The 13,815-nt window shown below is 51.3% G+C and overlaps 1 protein-coding gene across 2 annotated transcripts in view; it reads left to right on the forward strand.

Annotated features, from left to right (window-relative positions):
* The first annotated feature begins 3,313 nt into the window (after positions 1–3,313).
* The window catches only part of ZNF462 (zinc finger protein 462), a 79,983-nt gene continuing 69,481 nt past the window's right edge, over positions 3,314–13,815 (forward strand). The window contains exons 1-4 of one of the 2 annotated variants that reach the window (XM_040631679.1): positions 3,314–4,415; positions 4,967–10,569; positions 11,368–11,532; positions 13,326–13,429. In XM_040631679.1, the coding sequence (XP_040487613.1) occupies positions 4,196–4,415; positions 4,967–10,569; positions 11,368–11,532; positions 13,326–13,429 (6,092 nt within the window). In that variant the 5' untranslated portion in view covers positions 3,314–4,195. The remainder of the gene's footprint in view (positions 4,416–4,966; positions 10,570–11,367; positions 11,533–13,325; positions 13,430–13,815) is intronic. The other variant, XM_040631680.1, reaches the window with a different exon arrangement.

Genomic DNA, 13,815 nt, shown 5'->3' on the forward strand with positions numbered 1-13,815 from the left:
CTGGGCGAGGGTTGATGGTGGCCGGGTGGTGAGAACACCGTGAACCATCAAGGGTGCCTCCCCCTCTCCAGGTACGTCTGGGCTGTGAGCGGGAGAAGGACACACTGTGAAGCTGCGGGTTGTCCCCTCTCACCGTCACTGAGGCATGATGGCTCCCCGGGACCCTGAACACAGAAAGTGGGTGTGCAGCTGGTGTAAACGAGAAGCAGCCTGTGTCCATACTCTCCCTTTCCCCTTTCTCAAGTGTATAATCCAGATCTGGAGCAAGATCTCTGGGTTTTCTTTAACGGATGTCTTCAAGCATTTGTCAGATGCGGAGAATTGGATTTAGGGGTTCTCATCCAAACCCCACCTTGTGACATCCCCAAAGTAGAAATGGAAACGGAACAAACCGGCCATGGGTAATAAGTGGTACTGAAGAGCATTGAATAATTCGCATGGTCTGGGGGAGTTTCGTGCGTGTTGGGAGGACTGATCACGTTCGGCACTAGGGTATTAGAGAATGAATCCATAGTCCCCAAGCACATCTCCTCGTGGCTGGTGCTTAGAGTCTGGTCCTCTATGCCTATTTGACCTTGAGGGGCCTGGGAATACTGCCTGGGGGGGGGGAGGGGTTCGGACATGGGGGTGCTTGTTTGATTTGTAGACTCACCCCATGACCTTCTGAAATAGCATTTCTTTTTAGTTAGTTCCGAAGCTTCCTCTTCTGCTTTTGATTTTGCTGATTGGGTCAGTGTGGAAAAAAAAAAAAAAAGTATTGCTAATCTCATTATGACAGTATTTTTAAATGAAGTAAGTAGATAGGAGATCAGGGCTTTTAGCTTTAAATCATAATTTTGGAGCAGATGGGCATCTAGCTGTCTTTGAGGGTTGCTGCTCTTTCTGGGTGGGTGAAGCAGTCAGATACACAGAGCTGTTTCTCCTCTTTCCCCTGGTTGTGGGTTTCTCAGAGGATTACCATCTGCTGTGAAAACATAGTCTAGTTGATGGATGGGTCATCCTCGGGTCTGGCTTTCTTTGTCTCCTGTGCTCCCCCATTCCTTTCTTCTCCCCCCACTCTCACTTTTTGCACGTGTGCGTGGCCTCGGTCTCATCAACACATCGAGTTTCTGTGTCTTTGCTTGTTGAGGCCATGCTGGAAGTTTCGGTTTTCTTCTTCTGTCAGCGTCTTCAGGAGAACTGTGCACACAAAGGCAGAATGGCTTTCACAGGAGGCTCCGTCCTCCTTTCCGTGCTTGGTGCAGACCTCACATTGAAGGCCCCTCCGCTGTACCTGACGCCGGTTCTCTCAGCAGCCTGGAGATTAACCTCTTCTAAGGCTCTGAGCTATTTTTGAGGTAGAGACTGCAACAACATTAAAGCTAGAACCCATTAGGAAATCACTTTCATCATCTCTTCTTTTTCCAAATCAGTGGGTTTTTTTTTTTTCCTCATCTCATGACCCTTTAATCTCCTTTGTAGCAGAACAAGGAGACTGTTGGTTTGTGTTTGCATCCAGCGAAGTTAGAATCCTTGATAACAGCTTCCGAAGACACCAAGATATTAGAGAACTGCATAGAGAGATGAATTTCATGTCTGGGTGGATGACTTAATGCTGAAGGGGCCCTGCTTTCCTTGTGCAGAACCATAATTTTTGTTGATGTTGTGCAAACCAGGCTCAAAATTTCCAAAAGACACACAGCAGAAAGCCTTTTGTTGCATTATTTCTAAAGGCTTGAAGTTTTGAAGGGAAGAGATTTTGTTTTCCTCTCGGGCTACACAATGGAGCTTTCAGAGAACCTCTTTTAAAAGGAATAGCTACAGCCTTTGTGTTGAAGGGTGTGTCTGTTGGCAGGGTCCGCTGATGCAGACAGACTGGCTGGTGATTAACAAAGGTCATTAGACTTTGGAATCTGGCAAGCAGAGTCGGATGGTATGTCTTCTGTGTGTGGAAGGACGACTCCCAAGAAGCCAAGGCATTCTGGAGGTCCCCCCAGCCCACCCCCAAATCCTGCTGTAGAACAGGGTCTGGTCCAGGATCGTCCTGCAATAACCGGTTAGCTCTTCTGGGACTAACGAACAAGCTTATCAATCATGGGATAAAAGAACCTTCGGAGATCTTGGTGAATGACATTTGAGGAGGAGAAAGGTGCTGCTTTTCGGAAAGCAATGAAAACAGTTCATTCTTTGTTGAGAGGAGAAGAGCATAGGAGGAGCCCAGCCTGTTCTTCTACTGCTCATTTCTGATTGTCAGCCTAGCAGAATCCCAGAGAAGCCATGTTGTGCACGGAAGAGAAGCTCTGAGCTAAAATGGCTGCTCCTAAAGCTCAGAGGACTAGGGCAGCTTAGTGAGTCTTAGAGCTTCAGTGACGCAGGAGCTCATATCTCTTGAAAGTGTGATAAACACATTCAGCAGAGCTGTGGCTTGTTTGGCTGAGATGAAAGGGCTAGGCTTGGGGGATGGGGAGTGCACACTGGATGATCTGCTTTTTTCTGTGAAGTGTTCTAAATGCAGGAGTCGTCTGCACCATGGAAAAATTTGTTTTCAGGTCTAATGGACTGTGCGAAAGGAGAAGTGGGGTGGGGCCTCAGTGACTGCTGTAATTTGATCCAGAGCTGATAGCAACCTCTTCCACACAATTTGGGTTGGTGCTTAGGCATAAAAGCTTGTGTATCTCGAATATTGAGACTTAGTTAGCTGAAAAGACTCTGGTGCACAGTTCAGTGTTTATTGAAAAAGGATAAATTGCTGGGTGAAAGAAGAGGAGGTAAATATCTGTGTCTCACTCTGCGAGCTCAGTCTGTCTAGAGCTGGACTTGCCAGAAGGTATTTTAGCAGGCTATCAGCAGGAGCATTCTTTCATAGAAAATCCACCCGCCATGGCTGCTTTCTCTACATTTGACGTATTACTCGACTTTGTTCCTCCTGCAGAAACAGTTTACCTTTTGCCATAAAGGTATTGAAAGTTGCTGTACAGTACAAGTATAGAAAGATTTGGCTTTGGTTTTAGTTCTTGGACTTCTGGTTCTAGATTACAGTGACTCGGTAAGAGTTTGTGGTGAGCTCAGTGAAGTCACTCACTGATGAAGATAATAACTGGGTATCTCAACTCAAGAAATGTATTACGGATGGGACAGACTACACCTTCTAATACATTTTTAACTGCTTAATGATGAGCCTCTCCATTGAGTTAGTGTGAAGCTATGTTTCTCGGTCACACAGTGAAGAATGGAATGAAGGTAATTGGGGCAAGTTTTGCTTTATTCTACCCCAGGTTTATGGCTTTTTGCAGGCAAGTATACACTTCACGTTTGTGAAGGAGAGCCGCAGGAAAAGAAAGAGTCACGACTTAGAAGTCCCTCTTCAAAATTGTGTCTGTTACCTTAATGTAAACCGAGGCACCAAAGTGCAACCTTAAACTAGAAACTGGATTGTCATCTGAAGTTGGTGGTTGGAGAATCTCATGAGAAATAGTTTATGACCTAATTAGACTGGAGAAGCTGTTAGGTTATAATTGGTAGGTAGTAAAAGGCAAAATAACCATTCAGCTTATGAAACACATACACACACACACACACACACACACACACAACCAAACTGTTTGTGGGAAGGAGGAAAGAGGCGTACCCCAGTATCAATTAAGATACTAGAATAATAAAAGGCATAATAAAAGCTCTCTATACCACCAGTCCAAGATTCAATACTATATTACCATTTGGGGATGAAACATCAGTGTTCTAATATTAAAACAGCTAACGAAGATTGAAATTTGTCCTTTTTTCAGTACAGACATCCTCTTTACTTCCGAGAAGGTTCTAGTTAAAAAAAAAAAAAAAAAAAAAGCCCAAGCCAGAATCAAAATCAGTATCGACTTATCAAGAAATTCAGAAACTACTAAAACTTTTGAACTGTTAGGGGTTTCCCTGACAAATGGCACTTGGAGATGTACTTATATCAAACTGGAAAATGTTCATCTGGACCCTCCCCCCTTTGAAGTTATGAACTCAAGGACAATCCCAATTACGTCTGGTTGCATGTCTTTGGCCGGTGTTCCAACTGGCAAAGTTCAGTGAGAGAAATCGGCCGATACTAGAGATTTTTCTGTTAATGGACTTGGAGCCCCGTCGACTTGGGAGAGGCAACAAGGGCAGCTCTCACGGTGCTGTGTTCTGACTTCTGTCGCAGGTTCCTAATGTGAGAAGGTAGGCCCGGATCATGGAGGTGCTGCAGTGTGATGGCTGTGACTTCAGAGCCCCATCGTATGAAGACCTCAAGGCGCACATTCAGGATGTGCACACGGCATTTCTGCAGCCAACTGATGTTGCTGAAGACAGTGCTAATGAGCCACGGTCCGGGTCCATGAATGCCAGTAATCAGACGGAGGTGGAGTATTCTTCTATAAAGGACGAATTTGCGATCGCAGAGGATTTATCAGGTAGGTCTTCGCCGATCCTCGGCATATCTGATACAGTCTGTCACGCTCCTAGGTTCAGCCTGTAGCTGTGGGTCTTGGTATGTGGGGCTGCTTCAGAGTTTCTTGCTCTCTGCGAGCCATTTTTGCGATTGGGGCATCATGTTTCTCTTCTTGAGTGTCCTGTGTTATTGTCCTTTTTGCTTCCTTATGTCTCTTAGTTTCCCTTCCATTGGGAGAACAGGATCGTATCTTGCAGAGTTCTGGAATGAGTGTCGCGGTGTGTGGAATGCCGTCTTTTTATAGCTGTAGGGCACATTAGTGGGGAGATGAGGGGAGTATCGTTTCTAAAGCTGAGCGCTGCGTCTTCATCTGTGAGAAGCTCTATGTGTGTGTTCGTTAGTGCTTCATTAATACTCTTCAGGGCCTCATCTTGAGATGTTAGGACTTTTGAATGTGATGTGTATTAATGAAGAAGAATTGAAAAGAAAAATTGCTTTGCATGATGGAATTTCTCAATTCTCTTTTGTTTGCTTTTCTGTTCTCACTTATACTACCTGATGCTTTCTCTTTAGGTCAAAATGCAACCGCACTGGGGGCCGGAAGCTACTATGGCCACAGTCCAGGATATTACGGTCAGCATATTGCCCCTAACCCCAAACCAACAAACAAGTTTTTTCAATGCAAGTTCTGCGTACGCTACTTCAGGTCAAAAAACCTCCTCATCGAACACACAAGGAAGGTCCACGGAGCTCAAGCTGAAGGGAGTTCGGCGGGCCCCCCTGTTCCAGGATCCTTAAACTATAATATCATGATGCACGAGGGATTTGGAAAGGTCTTCTCTTGCCAGTTTTGCACATACAAGTCACCGAGGAGGGCGAGAATAATTAAGCATCAGAAGATGTATCACAAAAACAATTTGAAGGAGACCACTGCTCCCCTCCCTGCCCCTGCTCCAATGCCAGACCCCGTGGTCCCACCCGTGTCCCTGCAGGACCCCTGCAAGGAACTGCCAGCAGAGGTCGTGGAGCGCAGCATCTTAGAGTCCATGGTCAAGCCTTTGACCAAGTCTCGAGGCAACTTCTGCTGCGAGTGGTGCAGCTACCAGACCCCCCGCCGAGAGCGCTGGTGTGACCACATGATGAAGAAGCACCGCAGCATGGTCAAGATCCTTTCCAGCCTCCGACAGCAGCAAGAAGGGACTAACCTCCCCGACGTGCAGAACAAAAGCGCCCCCAGCCCCACTTCCAATTCCACCTACCTGTCCATGAATGCTGCAAGCCGGGAGATGCCCAGCGCTAACGTCTCCAACTTCCGGGGCTCCGTCAGCAACTCCATCATGAGACCCAATTCTTCGTCCGCTTCCAAGTTCTCCCCCGTGTCTTACCCTCAGATGAAGCCGAAGTCCCCTCACAACTCTGGCCTCGTTAACTTGGCGGAGAGATCGCGTTACGGAATGGCCGACATGACCAATTCCTCTGCTGACCTGGAAACTAACAGCATGCTGAATGACTCCAGTTCTGATGACGAGTTGAATGAGATAGACAGCGAGAATGGCCTGAATGCCTTGGATCACCAGACATCAGGCATGTCTGCAGAGCAGCTGATGGGCTCAGATGGCAACAAGTTGTTGGAGACCAAGGGGATTCCGTTTAGAAGGTTCATGAATAGGTTCCAGTGCCCCTTTTGTCCTTTCCTCACTATGCATCGACGTAGCATCTCCCGTCACATAGAAAACATCCACTTGTCCGGAAAGACCGCTGTCTACAAATGTGACGAATGTCCGTTTACTTGCAAGAGCTCGTTGAAACTCGGGGCTCACAAACAGTGTCACACGGGTACAACGTCAGATTGGGATGCTGTGAATTCCCAGAGCGAAAGCATTTCTTCTTCCCTAAACGAAGGCGTCGTGTCTTACGAGAGCTCAAGCATCAACGGCAGAAAGTCGGGAGTCCTGCTGGATCCCTTGCAGCAGCAACAGCCGCCGCCCCCGCCCCCGCCACCACCCCCACCTCCGTCTCAGCCGCAGCCCCCCCACCAGGTGCCACCCCAGCCTCAGCCCCAGCCTCCGCCGACGCAGCAGCCACAGCCGCCCGTGCCAGCCCCGCCCCTGCACCCTTACAAATGCACCATGTGTAATTACTCCACCACGACTCTGAAAGGGCTACGGGTCCATCAGCAACACAAGCACTCGTTCTGCGACAACTTGCCAAAATTCGAGGGGCAGCCCTCAAGCCTGCCATTGGAGAGTGAGACAGACAGCCACCCCTCTTCCAGCAACACTGTGAAGAAAAGTCAGACCTCAATTCTTGGGTTGTCCTCCAAGAACAATTTTGTAGCTAAGGCCTCTAGGAAGCTCGCTAATGACTTTCCCCTCGATCTGTCACCCGTGAAGAAGAGAACGAGGATCGACGAGATCGCAAGCAACCTACAGAGCAAAATCAACCAAACGAAACAGCAGGAGGACGCGGTGATCAATGTGGAGGACGACGAGGAGGAGGAGGAAGACAACGAAGTGGAGATAGAGGTTGAGTTGGACCGGGAGGAAGAGCCGACGGAGCCGGTCATGGAGGTGTCCACAGCCTTCTCGGCCCAGCAGATTTGGGCGAGAGATGCCGGTGAGCCCCAGAAGGAGCCCAGCTTCCGAAGCGTCGCCCACGATTACAACGCCACCAACGGGGCTGAGATTGAGCTCACGCTTTCTGAAGATGAAGAGGATTATTACGGCTCCTCGACAAACATGAAAGATCACCAGGTTTCCAACACCGCTCTGCTGAACACCCAGACTCCCATCTACGGGACCGAGCACAACAGCGAGAACACGGACTTCGGTGACTCCGGAAGGCTTTACTATTGCAAACACTGTGACTTTAACAACAAATCTGCCCGGAGTGTCAGCACCCACTACCAACGAATGCACCCGTACATCAAGTTCAGCTTCAGGTACATCTTGGACCCCAACGATCACAGTGCCGTGTACAGGTGCCTGGAGTGCTACATTGACTACACCAACTTCGAAGACCTACAGCAGCATTACGGCGAACACCACCCAGAAGCCATGAATGTACTCAACTTTGACCATTCGGACCTGATCTACCGGTGTCGGTTTTGTTCCTACACGAGCCCGAATGTCCGAAGCCTGATGCCGCATTACCAAAGAATGCATCCCACGGTCAAGATTAACAACGCGATGATATTTTCCAGCTACGTTGTGGAGCAGCAGGAAGGGCTGAATACGGAATCCCAGACACTGAGGGAGATTCTGAATTCGGCCCCCAAGAGCATGGCAACTTCCACTCCCGTGGCTCGCGGTGGCGGTCTGCCAGCTACATTTAATAAAAACACTCCTTCAAAGACCTTTACTCCAGAATGTGAAAATCAGAAGGACCCCTCAGTTAACACTGTTGTCGTTTACGATTGTGACGTGTGCTCGTTCGCAAGCCCCAACATGCATTCTGTCTTGGTTCATTATCAGAAGAAACACCCGGAAGAAAAGGCTTCCTACTTTAGGATCCAGAAAACCATGCGAATGGTGTCTGTGGACAGGGGCTCTGCCCTTTCTCAATTATCATTTGAGGTGGGTGCTCCAATGTCTCCCAAAATGTCCAACATGGGTTCCCCACCCCCCCCACAACCCCCGCCACCAGACCTCAGTACTGAGCTTTACTACTGCAAACACTGTTCCTACAGCAATCGGTCAGTTGTGGGAGTGCTTGTCCACTACCAGAAAAGACACCCAGAAATAAAGGTCACTGCCAAATATATCAGACAGGCTCCTCCCACAGCTGCAATGATGAGAGGGTCCGAGGGGCCCCAAGGCTCCCCTCGGCCACCCGCCCCCATGCAACAGCTGAACCGTAGCAGCTCTGAGCGAGACGGCCCTCCTGTGGAGAATGAGATGTTCTTTTGCCAGCACTGTGATTATGGCAACCGGACGGTCAAAGGTGTCCTCATTCACTATCAGAAGAAGCACCGAGACTTCAAGGCCAATGCAGACGTGATCCGGCAGCACACGGCCACCATCCGAAGCCTCTGTGACCGGAACCAGAAGAAGCCTGCCAGCTGTGTGCTCGTCGCCCCCTCCAGCGTGGAGCGGGACAAAGCCAAGCTGCGAGCGCTCAAGTGTAGGCAGTGCGCGTATACCTCCCCCTACTTCTATGCACTGAGGAAGCATATCAAGAAAGACCACCCTGCCCTGAAGGCCACGGTCACGTCCATCATGCGCTGGGCATTTCTAGATGGCTTGATAGAAGCTGGCTACCACTGCGAGTGGTGCATCTATTCGCACACAGAGCCCAACGGTCTGCTCCTGCATTACCAAAGGAGGCACCCAGAGCATTACGTCGACTACACTTACATGGCGACCAAACTCTGGGCGGGGCCGGACCCGTCCCCTCCCTCTCTCGCGATGCCCGCGGAAGCCAAAACATACAGATGCAGAGACTGTGTTTTCGAAGCCGTGTCCATCTGGGACATCACCAATCACTACCAGGCGTTCCACCCCTGGGCCATGAATGGTGATGAGTCGGTGCTGCTGGATATCATCAAGGAGAAAGACGCCATCGAGAACCCCCTCCCTCCCTCCGCCGAAGAGCTGGTGGGTCCTGTGAATTGTGAAAACAGCCTGCCCACTCCACTCCCCGAGCAGGACGCCGAATGCCCAGACGATGCGAGGCTTTCCCCAGAGAAAAGCATCCAGCTGGCTTCGGCCAACCCGGCCATATCGTCCACCCCGTACCAGTGCACGGTGTGCCAGTCTGAGTATAACAACCTGCACGGCCTTCTTACCCACTATGGGAAGAAGCACCCGGGCATGAAGGTGAAGGCGGCCGACTTCGCCCAGGACATCGACATTAACCCAGGAGCCGTCTACAAATGCAGGCACTGCCCGTACATCAACACCCGCATCCACGGCGTCCTGACCCACTACCAGAAGCGACACCCGGCCATCAAGGTGACCGCCGAGGACTTCGTGCATGACGTGGAGCAGTCTGCCGACATAGCCCAGAACGACGTGGAGGAGACGAGCCGGATCTTCAAGCAAGGGTACGGCGCCTACCGTTGCAAGCTGTGTCCATACACGCACGGCACGTTGGAGAAGCTCAAAATCCACTACGAGAAGTACCACAATCAGCCCGAGTTCGATGTCTTTTCCCAGTCGCCCCCGAAGCTGCCAGTCTCCCTCGAGCCCGAGATAACCACTGAAGTGAGCCCCTCCCAGGTCTCGGTCACCGAGGAGGAGGTGGGAGAGGAGCCCGTGTCCACGTCTCACTTCTCTACCTCGCACCTGGTCTCGCACACTGTGTTCCGGTGCCAGCTCTGCAAGTACTTCTGCTCCACGAGGAAGGGGATCGCCAGGCACTACCGCATCAAGCACAACAACGTCCGCGCCCAGCCGGAGGGCAAGAACAACCTCTTCAAGTGCGCCCTGTGCGCCTACACCAACCCCATCCGTAAAGGGCTGGCGGCCCACTACCAGAAGCGCCACGACATCGATGCCTATTACACCCACTGCCTGGCGGCCTCCCGGACCATCAGCGACAAGCCCAACAAGGTGATCATCCCGTCCCCGCCCAAGGACGACTCCCCGCAGCTCAGCGAGGAGCTCCGGCGGGCCGTGGAGAAGAAAAAGTGCTCGCTGTGCTCCTTCCAGTCCTTCAGCAAGAAGGGCATCGTGTCCCATTACATGAAGCGCCACCCGGGGGTGTTCCCGAAGAAGCAGCATGCCAGCAAGCTGGGGGGCTACTTCACGGCCGTCTACGCGGACGAGCACGAGAAGCCGATGCTGATGGAAGAGGAGGAGAGAGGCAGCTTCGAGAAAGCCGAGGTGGAGGGAAGTGAGGCGCAGGAGATCGAGTGGCTCCCGTTCCGCTGCATCAAGTGCTTCAAGCTGTCCTTCAGCACGGCCGAGCTGCTGTGCATGCATTACACTGACCACCACAGTCGGGACCTGAAGAGGGACTTCGTCATCCTGGGCGGCGGCCCCCGCTTGCAGAACCCCGCCTACCAGTGTAAGCACTGTGATAGCAAACTGCAAAGCACAGCGGAGCTGACCTCACACTTGAACATTCACAATGAGGAATTCCAGAAGCGTGCCAAACGTCAGGAGAGGAGGAAACAGCTTTTGAGCAAGCAGAAATATGCAGATGGTGCTTTTGCAGATTTCAAACAAGAGAGGGTAAGGCTATGTTTTGATTTCCCTTCCCCCAGGAGGCCTCTCGTCACTGGTACCCACATGCACGTCTTCGTTGCCAGCCAGACTGCTACAGGCTTCCTAGTGACTTAGCTTGCCAGAGAGCTCAATAAGTCAATTAAACGTTTCGAGCTTGATTATCCCCCATTCTATGCTCACCCTTCTCCACGGCCCCGCTCCCCTCCCTCCCACTCCTCCCAAGGCTCCCCAGGGGAGGGCTGGGGTGGTTTCTGTGTATCTCCTTCTGCCAAGTAGCCTTATCTGAGGCCTAGTTACACGACGACGCTCGCTCTCTTTCTAAGGCAGCTGTGGGCCGTCTCTTGGTATCACTAGCACCTCTCAGCCATGGTTTTGGTCTGCAGTATCTGCTACATGGACCTGACATCTCCAGGAGTAGATTTTTTTTTTCTTTTTTTCTTTTTTCTTTTTTTCCCTTTTTCCGGTCAAGACGTTCGCTAATGGCGTAGCTATGCAACGTTTCACCTGCGTAGGTGACATTGGTTTGAAAACCACATAACCCCGTGGCCGTGACGATGAGGCTTCTCCACAGAAATCTTCTCTGCTCACAAGTTGTAACATATTTGGGCTCCAGAGACTTTTGCATAGTAGGCAGCGTGCCACGGCTCTGACGAATTCGTTCTGTAAAAATACTCCCGTCTCTCTCCCTTGGTTTTTAACCTGCTAATCCGCTTTGAAATAAAACCTGCTAGTAAGCTACGAGCGTAAATGCCGGCGTGCCGGGGCGGGCTCGGAGTACTGATGGCTACCACTGTATTTTACCAGCCTTTTGGTCACTTAGAAGAGGTGCCAAAGATCAAGGAGAGGAAGGTGGTGGGCTACAAGTGTAAATTCTGTGTGGAAGTGCATCCGACGCTCCGAGCCATCTGCAACCACCTCCGGAAGCACGTCCAGTACGGCAGCGTCCCGGCCGTGTCCGCCGCCGTGAAGGTGAGACGCGGGCGGGGGGACGTGTGCATGAGCGTCCCTGTGTGTGAGCCGTGCGAGTTACTGATTAACCCCCGTTGCTCAAAGCAGCTCAGGAAAGGGCGGCCCAGAACGTGGGCATTCCTGAGCTGTGCTTGGATCGGTCTGGCTTGTTTTGATTTTTTTGCAGGTTGGACCCTCTTCATCTTTCGTGTCTCGACCTGGTCGCGTTTCGATCTGGTTGCCTTCCACGCGGATAGTTTGGTGGAAACGGAAGATCCGGGCCTCTCGGTACAGGAGGCTTTGGGTCGCCCTTCTGTTCTGCATTTAGTGCCGTTAGGTGTTTGCTCTTCCAAGTTGCCCGAGCTCTTGAGAGGAATCAAGTGGGTCCTGTTCCCATCATCTTCTGCTCCTCCCACTGCCTGACTTCTTACTGTTCTCATCTGGCTGACGGTGCAGGGAGCCCAGGAGAATCTTTTACCTCTTATCCTGGGTCCTCTGAGGAGCGTAAGAAACATCTAAATCTACAAGCCTTCAAGTCACAGTAGGCCCCACGAACCCCTTGACCTGATTTGGCTCCTTTGTCCCCTGGTCCCCGGATGTCGCTGACCAGTCAGTGCCTTCCCTCCTCCCCCGACTTGTATTAGGCCGCCCGTTTTGAACGTCGTAGTCCTGATAGCAGCCACTGTTTGAGTGAGCGAGCCACCATCCCTGCCTGCCAGGATAGGGCTAAGCACTGAACTTTGGGCAGAGATGTTAGTTAGGTCAGGGCTCGGCTCTTCCTCTGTAGATGTGTGAATACGTTTTGTCATCGGCCCTTCTCGATCTGGTGTCCTGTTTTGCCCACGTAGCATGGGCATAAAGTCTCTGCTTTCCTTCACTCAAGACCGAAGTCCCTCTGGCTCTCAGCAGAGCAGTGGCCTCCGGGGGCAGCGGCGGACGGCTTCGTCCATGCCACCGTGGTGTGTCCCAGGCTCGTTTCCTGGAGTCGCTCGAGGGAGACAGAGCAGCTCTTCGTGTGTAATCAGTAACCTAAGGAGTCACCTCCAAACACGAGTGTCCTAAATCCAGGCTGCTCCTCACTTTTTTAAGTCGATTCTAAGCAGCCACCCCTACAGGGGTGAAGTCACCATACGCAGGGTGGGGAGGAACATGGGTGGCAGAGGGCAGGCTCCTTCCCTTCCCTTTGTTTCCCAAGGATGGCCCACGGCTCCTAGATGCCCAAACTACTCTGCTTTTTTTTTTTCTCCCTCTTCCTTCCTTCCTTTCTTTTCTCTGAGCCATAACCCTAACCCTGCTTTATGTCAGTTCAGGTGAGATGGCAATTTGGATTTTCTTTCTAAGATGGGAGAGAAGTGAGTGAACAGTCTTCATGGTGGGAGAGCCCTCTCTCATGTTTCCCAGGCAGTAGCAGCCTATGCCCGGACATATTGCCCTCAAATTACCAGCACTGCATGAAGAAGAGCAAGCGGGTTTGCCCTCCCTCTAGGGGGAGCCAGAGAGGCAGGGGAGGAAGCTCTAACAGGAGATGCTGATGAATTTGGGAGAATGAAGGGAGAGGAGGAGAGCTGGAGACGATGATGATGGATATTTATTTTGTTGGTGGGGCATGTGTGTGTGTGTGGTTCTCTTAGCAGGAGGCCGAAGACCCTTCCCACTTGTTCCTGGATGGACTGGAAGCAGCCAAAGATGCCAGTGGCGCCCTGGCGGACCGGGTGGATGGTGAACACTGCTTGCTTGATGGAATGTTGGAGGATGGAACCCGGCCGGGGGGATACCATTGTAGTCAATGTGACAGAGTCCTGATGTCCATGCAGGGGCTGCGTTCTCATGAGAGGAGCCATCTGGCCCTGGCCATGTTTACCCGCGAGGACAAGTACAGCTGCCAGTATTGTTCCTTTGTTTCTGCTTTCAGGCACAAGTAAGTGCTGTCGCCTGCCTGCAGGGGGTGGCCGGGAGGAGAGAGGTGTCCTAGTGGAAGGCAGCTAAGCTGGAGCAGGGGAGAGGCGTGGGGGAGTCCGGGAGCCCCGCTCAGGGGTTCGTGCCTGCTGTTTAGCTGCTTAGGTTACCTCGGGCCTCAGTCACCCCGTCTGTCAAATGGGGCTAAGAGCACGAGGTTGCTTAACGTTAGACTTGGCAAATACATGCCTTTTTTTAAAAAGTGCCCATTTTGGAGGCGCTGCTATGATGCACAAAAGACCAGAAAGTAGATGAATTTACTGGTGTATCTGTCAAACATTCATCCAGAACCTCATCGTCATTTGAGGAAGTTCAGGTTCCATTTGGGAGATTTAAGGGGCTAAGGAG

This window comes from Ursus maritimus, unplaced genomic scaffold, assembly GCF_017311325.1.
Source record: "Ursus maritimus isolate PB19 unplaced genomic scaffold, ASM1731132v1 scaffold_17, whole genome shotgun sequence".
NCBI classification, from domain to species: Eukaryota; Metazoa; Chordata; class Mammalia; order Carnivora; family Ursidae; genus Ursus; species Ursus maritimus.